The sequence below is a fragment of the Eucyclogobius newberryi genome, unplaced genomic scaffold (assembly GCF_026437365.1).
Source record: "Eucyclogobius newberryi isolate DKJ021-1_F unplaced genomic scaffold, fEucNew1.0.hap1 SCAF_6, whole genome shotgun sequence".
Taxonomy (NCBI): Eukaryota; Metazoa; Chordata; class Actinopteri; order Gobiiformes; family Gobiidae; genus Eucyclogobius; species Eucyclogobius newberryi.
In genome coordinates, this window is record NW_027316278.1 from 38,365,363 (window position 1) to 38,375,447 (window position 10,085).

The following is a 10,085-nucleotide window of genomic DNA, read 5'->3' on the forward strand; positions in this document are numbered from 1 at the left end:
TTGTATAAAACTGCTTTAGTGCTGCTTTTTTCCAGTCTCTGCACGGATCAAGTTCTGATTCCGTTCACATTTAGACTGTTTTAGCGATGCCAAATTAAGCTCAATCTAATTGTAATCACAATTTTTAAATGGACCTAATTAGCAACTCACAAAGACTACAGTTTTTGGTATTTGTATTATTCTGCCTTTAAAAACTGCCAAACATGGTTTAGATTTGTGAGTCTAATAGATTATCAGCTCATCAGCGTATTTCAGTCTTTAAGTTTAAATGTGAACTATTAACCCAATCCTATTGTTGAAACATAAATGAAACAAATCGTGAATCTAACTAAATTCTTATCCAAAATGTTGCAATTAGATATTCTTCCAATATTGCACATTACTAATTTGCCCTGTTAATGATTAGAAAACACGTTGACTAAAAGCAACTTTTCTTTACACAGACTGAGGCAGCACCTGCTCTGGAGGTGAGACCCGGCTCACCTGCCAGCTCCTCAGAGATGGAGGAGGACCAGGTTTGTGTGGGTTTAAAGAGCTTCATAATGTTTTATGGTTTGTTACCTATTCATAATGTTAAATTGTTTCTAGGCGGTGGCAGTTGTGGAAGACGTGACACCAGGGACGTCCCCCACTAGTGTGGTCTTGATGGACGCTTTGCTGGAGGACAAGGTTTGTTTTTTATTCTTGTTTTTTAATGAAGTTTGTACAGAATGTAATGTAATACATATTTGTTGTTTGTGGCTACAGGTGGGAGATGCGGAGGAGACCCCAGGGATGTTGACAGACCAGGTGAGTTGATATGGTTTATTTATACTTAATTGCTAGTGTATTCTTAATTATACTTTTAATTTTTTTGTTTTTATTTTATAACTTTGGTCCTGTTTTGCTCAAACAGAAAGTCATTGCTTTATTGTATTTCTTTATTCCCTGTTTTTAGGCTGATTACATATGAAAAATAGAATGTTGGCTAATTCTGGCTAATGTTTATTAGTATGCACTGTCCCTGAAATGAATACGATATGAAATCAAAAATAAAAGATGACTAAAGACCTTTTCGCCTCATATTATTCATGATATGAGTCCCATTTGGTCCATAGTCATTCAAATTTGTCCATTTTGCAACTTAAGTCCAAATGCAATTGTTTAATTTATTTAAATATTACGGCAGCAGAAACGAAACCTTTTGTATTGCAGTAAGACTGAATAGACAATCTGTGTAATTTGAAGACGCTAATGTTGTTGTCCTTCTCAAGAAGACCAGCCCCCCACCAGTAACCCAGTCTTCTCCACATCGCCCTCCCAAGACCACATACGGCAGACAACCTTCTCCTTGCCTCAGCCCTCCTGTGACCAGTCAGCCTTCCCTACACAGCATCCCACCAGCTGACAACAAAGCTAAGTCCCAGCTTGATGTTTTACCTCCTGCGGTTAGGGGTAGCTTTAATCAGAATGATCGCCGGTTCCTTTTTGCCGGTCTACAGTGTATGGCGATTTCACTGGTGGCTTTAGCCAAGCACACAGTGTCCAGTGTGTTTTCATGGGAACAGAGGCATTTAGACAGGGTTTTGAAACTCGGGGATGAACTGTACAAGAAGCGTTGTCTAGGTGGATTTACTAAAGGCTTGCTACTTGTTTCAGAGTTGCCAACTGAGTGAGTTGTAGATGGCCGTTGTTTCAGATTTGCTTTCAGTGATTCACTTGCCGGGGATGTAAACGTTGAAAAGAGCGACATGATTGATATGGGCTTGTGCGTGACCTTAGATTGTGGTTTAGAGCAGGTGTTTGCGTTGTATGACACATGTCTTTTCACGCTCGGTGGTTCCACTTGCGCAGTTATTAAACAAATTGGTCGATATGCAGTGGTCGACTCACATTCCCGCGGTGCTGATGGTTTGGTACACTATGATGGTAAGAGCGTGGTTGTGTATTTTAAAAGCATTGATGCTGTGTCCAGTCATTTTAGTGCTTTGGCTGGCGGTTATGAAGACGTTTCAAAACCATTTGAGATTACTGGCGTTGATGTTGTTGCCGATGGTGTGAGGGGTTTAAAGAGCAGAGCTCCCCCAGGAGTTACTCCTTCTGTTAGCCCATCCACTAGTGTGAGGGGTTCAAAGAGCAGAGCGCCCCCAGGAGTTACTCCTTCTGTTACCCCATCCACTAGTGTGAGGGGTTCAGAGAGGGAGCCCTCAGAAGTTACTCCTTCTGTTACCCCAACCACCAGTCGGAGGGGTTTGAAACGTAAAGCGTCCAAAGTGTCTCCTGCAAGTCCAACTAGTCTGAGTGGTTTAAAGCGCAGAGAGCCTGCAGAAGTTTCTACCTCTGTAACCACAACCAAAGAGCCAGCAGACGTTTCTCCATCTGTTCCCCCAAACGCTAGTCTGAGGGATTTAAAGGGTGAAGAGCCCGCAGAAGATTCTTCTTCTGTAACCTCAACCACCAGCCGTAGGGGTTTAAAGCGCAGAAAGCCTTCAGAAGTTTCTCCTTCTGTAACCCCAACCACCAGCCAGGGTTTAAAGCGTAAAAAGTCTGCAGAAGTTTCTTCTGTACCCCAAGATGCATTTAAAACTACGAAAGACACAGACAGTGATTTCGATGTGCTGTGCACTGGTGTTCAAGACAATGCCCTGTTCTTCAATCCTATTTGTGAGGGTGTTTGCAAAGATTTGTGCAAACTCCTAAAGGCAGAGTTTCAGAAGTTTGGTGTAGCAGATCCTGAAACTATAGGGCCACTGGGAACGCCGTGTCAAAAAGACAAAATTGTTGCGGATGGTAATTGTTTCTTTCGCGCTGTTTCGCAGGCAATTAGTGGCACGCAAAAATATCATCGGAAAATTAGACTTGCGATTGTTAAACAGCTCCAAAATGACGCTCAAAAATACAAAACCCTTTTGCGCGAAGGCCACTTGTCTGTTGAACAATATATCAGTGCGACAAAAATGCGTCTGGTTGGCACATGGGCCACAGAACTTGAAATCCATGCCGCCGCGGATTATTTAGGCGTAAATGTCTATACTTTATATAACGGACACTGGCTAAAATACAGTTGTACTACTGAGCCTTTGTCAACCAAAGGCATTTACCTGGAAAATATTAATAATCATTATGAAACTGTAACTTGCGTCAAACAACCTATTACTCACGGTTGTTATGAATGCTGCCAATTCTCTGCATTACCATTGAAAGGCTACCATATTCGATCTAAAAATGTAGATGCCCAATCACTAGTTAATCCAACAGATAATGATGACAAAAGTACAATCAAAAAAACTGCGTTATCAAAGTACATGCTAAAGAAAAAGAAAAAGAGTCAGAAAAACACATACAACAAACATCATGATGTGATCAAACAGACAGTAAAGCAAAAATATATACAACAACGGGAACAAGTTAAACAACGTTGTTTGGTACGATACAAACTTGATGTAGAGTATAGAGAAGGGAAAAAGGCTGCAAAGAAACATAACTATAATGTGAATATAGACTATAGAAATAAAATAAAGACTGCAACTATGCATAAATATATAACCAATATGCATTATCGAGAAAAAGTTAAAGCAACATTTAAAAATAAATACAGCATTGATTCACAATATCAATGCAAACTTAAAGCTGCCAGCATCACCAAATATAAAGCTAATTTACAATTTCAAAACAAACTTAAAGCTGCCGGCATTAACAAATATAAAGCTAATGTACAACACAAACAAAATGTCAAAGCAGCCAGTAAACAAAAGTACAAGACCAATCCCCTTCATAAACAAAAAGTTAAAGCACTTGTTGAACAAAAATACCGCCATAATGAGCAATTTAAAAATAAAACTCGAGAAGCATACACAAAAAGTAAAAAACAATTGAAACAAAAACTGGAAAACTTCACTTTTGTCATGGAACAATTCATAAAGGAAGTTGAAGATGGTCCAGAATATGTTTGTTGTGTGTGTTTAAAACTCTTATTTAAGAACCAGGTCTTACCTTGTAAAAAGGAAGACTTTATGGCTAAACCTAAATGTGCTGCTATAGCTGATATCTCAGAGGCTTATTTACATGCATGCGACAAAAAGTGTCCAACTCCATGCCCCCTCTTGGATTGCAGAGGTAGTTTATGGATCTGCTACACATGTAACTCCAAACTCTGTAAAGGTGAAATGCCAGCTGAAAGTTCAGTCAATAATTTACAACTGGACGACATTCCACCCGAACTTGCGTGCTTGAACACCGTTGAACAGCATATAGTGGCACTCAATATAAATTTTATGCAAGTTCTAGCCTTGCCAAAGGGGGTCAACGAGGAGCGCATGGTCCTTCGACTTGTGTCCCCTCCCGAATTACTGAGACCATAAAGCTCTTGCCGCGTAGCAATATGGACGGTTGTTTGTTACCGGTAAAACTTAAGCGCAAACTTTCTTATAAAGGACATTACGAGTATCAGTATGTGGATACAGAGCGTGTGCGGAGGGCCATTGAGTTTCTTAAAAGAAACAATCATTATTATATAGACATTGATTTTAATGAGGAGTGGGTTAATGAGTTTGAGAGGGAAGAACAGGAAGCTATGGATAAGGGAGTGAACGTTAACGTAGCGGCTATGGATACGGGAGCGGACGTTAATGTAGCGGCTATGGATACGGTAGCGGACATTAACGTAGCGGCTATGGGTACGCGAGCAGACATGGATTTAATGGCAAATCAGGTGGAGCAGGAGCAAGCCGAATTGGATGATGAGCTTCTCCATGATCGACAGCGGCATTGCATGTACCAGGACACATTCTTCATGCCTGCTGATATAGGGCAGGAGGCTCTTGACCACTATTTTGAAGGTGTTTTAAATTTAGCTCCGGCTGAGGGTAACAGCCCGGTAAGTTTGTTAAAGGATAAAGAAAATGAAGCTAAATGCTTTCCAAAAGAGTTTCCCTTTGGACGCAATACGTTTCATACCCCTCGGAAAACACGTTTAACCTTGTGCCGATATTTTGTTAACCGACTAATGCATGTGGATGGCAGATTTGCAGAAAATTTTAAGTTTCTCTTTTTGGCATTATACATGTTGGAGGTTGAGCAGGTTGTGTCAAAAGTGTCCATAGCTTTGCGGAAGGGACATTCCGGTTCTGGTAATGCTGCTGCAGGTGAAGGAACTTTACAAGATTTACTACAGTTTGATAATGGTTATCGATTTATGACGGCTATAAGAGGAACACCGCCTTTCTGGCAATTGGCACAAAAAAATTTGTTTGCAAGCATTCGTCAGCTCGGTATTCCGACGTGGTTTTGTTCATTTAGTTCTGCAGATCTCCGGTGGCCAAGCCTACTGAAAACACTCTTAAAGCAGGAAGGTAGTACCCGGAGGGTTGCAGATTTGGACTGGGCTGAGAGATGTGACCTTTTGCGTCGTTATCCTGTAACCGCGGCTCGCATGTTTGACTCCCGTTGGCGCCGATTTTTGCGTAAAGTTATTTTGGCACCAGTTCAGCCCATCGGTAAAATCATAGATTATTTCTATCGTGTAGAATTCCAGCAGAGAGGTAGCCCACATTGCCACGCCCTCTTTTGGGTAGAGAATGCCCCTAAACTTGGTGTCAACACTGACGAGGAGGTCCTGAACTTTGTGGATCAATATGTCACGTGTAAACGACCCTCAGACCCAAATGTATTGGAAAAAGTTACTTCTGTGCAGCAGCATTCACAACGTCACTCCAAAACATGTAGGAAAGGTAAAAAGGTGTGCCGTTTTAATTTTCCCCGCCCGATATCGACGCGTACGTTTATTAAACAGCTGGACCCTGAATCTGTCCCACTTGTTACAAGGGAACAAGCTGAAGTTATTATGACTGCGCTTAAGAAGGCTACTCTTGATGAAAATAACCTGTCTCTTAGTGCTCAGGATTTGTTTGCATCCTTGGGGTTATCGCAGTTCACTTTTGAACAAGTCTACAGTGTTTTAGGCGGACACACACACATAGTTTTGGCCAGGGAACTCGACGAAGTCTGGATTAATAACTACAACGAGAAGTTATTAATTTGCTGGAATGCCAACATGGATATTCAGTTTGTTGTAGATGCGTGGGCTTGTGTCGTGTACATTATTTCATATATTTCCAAATCAGAAAGAGAAATGGGTTTGCTCTTAAGTTGTGCGCAAAAAGAAGCTTCCAAAGGTAATCTTAGTGCAAAAGAGGCATTTAAAAAATTAGGCAGCGTTTATCTTCATAATCGAGATGTCTCTGCGCAGGAAGCTGTCTATCGTGTAATACCAGGGATGCATCTTAAAGAGTTTTCACGCAAGGTTGAATTCATTCCAACAGGCAATAATATAGTTCGCATGAGCAGACCCATAAGTGAAATAGATGAGGAAAGGCCGGACGATATTTGGATGAGAAACACGATTGATCGTTACTTGGGTAGACCACATAACGAGACATTTAATGACATGTGCATTGCGACATTGGTATCCGAATATCGCTTACTTTGTCCATCTGACAAATGTAAAAAGCCAATTATGTTACAAAATGGTTTGGGTGCAATTACTAAGAGAACACGGACCAAGCCTGCAGTCCTCCGTTATGCGCGGTTTTCTGAGACTAAAGTTACAGAGTTATTTCATCAAAGTATCCTTCAGTTATTCCTGCCATATCGCATTGAGGCTGACCTTAAGCCGCCTCCGTATGATACGTTTGAGGAATTTTATAAAAACGGAGAAGTTCGTTTGAGTGATGGGTCCCTACATACCGTTAAATCGATTGTTGATTCAAATAGGTGTTGCTTTGAACTTGCGACTGAGGACCTGGAGGAGGTCCAGGAGCAGATGGACGGTGATGACGTCTTAGAGGATGCATGGGGCTTGCTCTGCCCAGAGCAGGAAGTTGAGAGGTTGGAGTCAAAGGAGGAGAACAGAGAGAAGATGCAGGGAGTTAACTCTGAGCATGAGCAAGAGCCCATTCCCGAGTTGGCCGTGAGCAATCAGCAAATTGGTCATGTGGAGAAAGCAAATGTCATGAGTCGTAAAGAGGGTCTTTCACTTGTGAGAACTCTGAACGAGCAACAGCTGTCTATTTTTTACAAAATACGGCAATTTTGCTTAGAGAAAGTTGCAGGCAAGAACCCTGACCCATTACACGTTTTTATTACGGGTGGAGCAGGCACTGGGAAAAGTCACCTGATTAGAGCGATTCAATATGAGGCGTCTCGGTTATTGGCCCCTACATGCCATAGTCCTGATAATGTCAGCGTTTTATTAACGGCTCCGACAGGGATAGCGGCATATAATTTACAGGCGGCTACTATCCATTCAACATTTAGTATCGGTACAAGTATTTCCCTCCCCTACACGCCGCTGGGGGAGGAAAAGCTCAATACATTGCGCGCTAAATACGTTGATCTACAAATTGTAATAATTGATGAAATATCTATGGTTGACAAAAAGATATTTACGTACATTCACGGTCGGTTGCGTCAAATGAAACAATCAGGTGACTTTTCTCCATTTGGAAATGTGTCCATCATAGTTGTTGGGGATTTCTATCAATTGCCACCAGTCATGGGTCATCCTCTGTACAAGGAAGACGTAGGCGTGAATTTCTTTGCAGATTTATTCAGAATTGCGGCGTTAACAACAGTTGTACGACAAAGCGATACAACTTTTGCAGAGCTACTAAACCGGCTAAGAGTGCGCTCAAGAGGAACACCCATGCTTGATGACGATCGAGCTTTATTACAAAGTCTTGAAACTGGCGAAGATCCTGATGTGTTGCACATTTTCACCAAAAACAAGTTTGTGTCAAATTATAATATCAAAGTATTAAATAGAGTATGCGAGGATACAGTGACAATCAGTGCGCGAGATTTTGGGTATGACAAAAAGACAGGGAAATTAAAACAACTGAAGGGACATCTCCATAAGTCCAAACAAGCCAGTTTGGAGGAGACTTTAATCCTGGGGGTAAATGCACGCGTTATGCTGTGTAAAAATGTAGATTTAGCCGACGGTCTAGTAAATGGGGTATGTGGCTTTGTTACACATATAGTTGAAAATCCACAGGAAAAGCAGCCTCCTTTAGCAATATATGTTAAATTTGACGACAATCGTGTAGGTGCGCAGAGAAGGAGGTAAACACGTACCCCTGCAGACCTGACTGGTTCTACCCGCATAGAACCAGAGGAGGAACATGCCAATAAGAGAGGCGAAAAGCGGCGGCAGTTTCCTCTAAAACTCGCGTGGGCGTGTACAGTACATTAAGTACAAGGTGTAACCGTCGATAAAGCCGTAGTGTCTCTTAAGAAAGTATTTACGGCGGGTCAGGCGTATGTGGCCCTTAGTCGTGTTAGGAGTTTAGAGGGTCTGATTATTCAAGACTTTAAAGAAGATGCCATTTATTGCAACAATGGCATCAGAGCGGCCCTTGAGAGCATGCCTCCCTTCGTGGTCCAAAGTATGCCCTGGCACTTGGAGGCACATGTTCTGACATTCTTTTTCATGAATGTCCATGGTTTGGCTCGACATGTGTCAGATTTGGCTTTATGCACACAGCATTGGCGGCCTAACTGTATTGCTGTGGTAGAGACATGGTTAACTGTAGATTCATCTTTTCAAACCAGTCACATTGAAGGATATAACTTCCACAGTCGTCCCCGTAGTTTATCCTACCAGAGCAGTGGTCATCTGGCTCTGACTCGTTTACTGGGCCAACAGCACGGTGGAGTTGGCATGTACTGTGAAGAAAACCTTAATTATGAAGTCGCAGTACAAGACTTTAGTTTAGAATGTTTAGCTAATTATTTTGCAGAGCACAAAATTATAGTTGCAGTGGTTTATCGCCCACCGTCGTACCCCATGTCTCTCTTTAAGTATAATTTAGATAGATTATTGAATTGGCTTGAGTCACATTGTGCCACTGTGGCAGTGTTGAGGGACTTTAATGATGACACATTGAAATCTTCAAGTCTCTGCAATTTTATGATGGAAAGAGGTTATGTTCAATATGTCAAATCCCCCACAACTGAGAGGGGGACATTAATTGATCATTTGTATCTCAAATCTACAGAGTATGACTTGGACTCTGTAGTGGTGCCAACATACTTTAGCGACCATGAAGGGATAGTGTGCTCTTTTAAGAGTTAAAACGTGTAAAGCGCTTCAATTAGATGATGGATACATTTCTAAATGAAATGGGCAGTTGTTGCTTTTTCAAAACTCATCACATTGCTCATAGTTGTATGTGGGTTCTCTTTTAATTATTGCAGATTGTTATTGGTGTTGCTTTTATTGTCCAGTAATGTGAATAACTTTTTTAAAGTGACTTTTTAAACTTTTTGTAAAGTGAGCATTGATGAAATACGTTTTGCGAAGCTTGTTGTATGTTAAATGTAGTTTGGAAATGTTTTATGAATCATGAGAATTAATTTTGCAGCCTAAATGTCTGTCTGCCTCAATATCTCTGTTCTTAGTGCGGTAGGCTGGGTGTGCGAGTGCAGGTGTGTGTGTGGCTGTGTATGTGTGTGTGTGGCTGTGTGTGTGTGTGTGGCTGTGTGTGTGTGTGTGGCTGTGTGTGTGTGTGTGTGTGTGTGTGTGTGTGTGTGTGTGGCTGTGGCTCTGTGTGTGTGTGGCTCTGTATGTGTGTGTGTGGCTGTGTGTGTGTGTGTGTGTGTGTGTGTTGCTGTGTGTGGCTGTGTGTGTGTGGCTGTGGCTCTGTGTGTGTGTGGCTCTGTATGTGTGTGTGTGGCTGTGTGTGTGTGTGTCGGGGTGAGGACTATGTGTGTATGTGGGTGTGTGTGTAACTGTGTGTGGCGCTCTGCGTGTGTGTCTCTCTATGTGTGTGTCTCTCTCTCTCTATTTGTGTGTGTGTGTCTCTCTCTCTGTGTGTGTGTGTGTGTGTGTGTGTGCGTGTGTGTGCGCGTGCGTGGCTCTTTGCGTGTGGCTGTGGCTCTGTGTGTGTGTGTGTGTGTGTGTGTGTGTGTGGCTCTGTATGTGTGTGTGTGGCTCTGTATGTTTGTGTGTGGGGTGAGGGCTATGTGTGTATGTGTGTGGCTCTGTGTGGGTGTGTGTGTAACTGTGTGTGTGTCGATCTGTCTCTCTCTGTGTGTGTGTGTGTGTG

General features: G+C 42.1%; 1 protein-coding gene and 1 pseudogene across 1 annotated transcript; both read left to right on the top strand.

Annotated features, from left to right (window-relative positions):
• Positions 1-645: 645 nt before the first annotated feature.
• Positions 646-3,391, top strand: LOC140347480 (uncharacterized; annotated as a pseudogene).
• A 57-nt stretch (positions 3,392-3,448) lies between these two features.
• LOC140347481 (uncharacterized) lies at positions 3,449-9,128 on the top strand. The gene is given in 2 exon segments (XM_072433918.1): positions 3,449-4,272; positions 4,275-9,128. Coding segments are annotated over 2 exon segments (4,593 nt in total). The 5' UTR covers positions 3,449-3,509; the 3' UTR covers positions 8,105-9,128.
• The last annotated feature ends 957 nt before the right edge of the window (positions 9,129-10,085 follow it).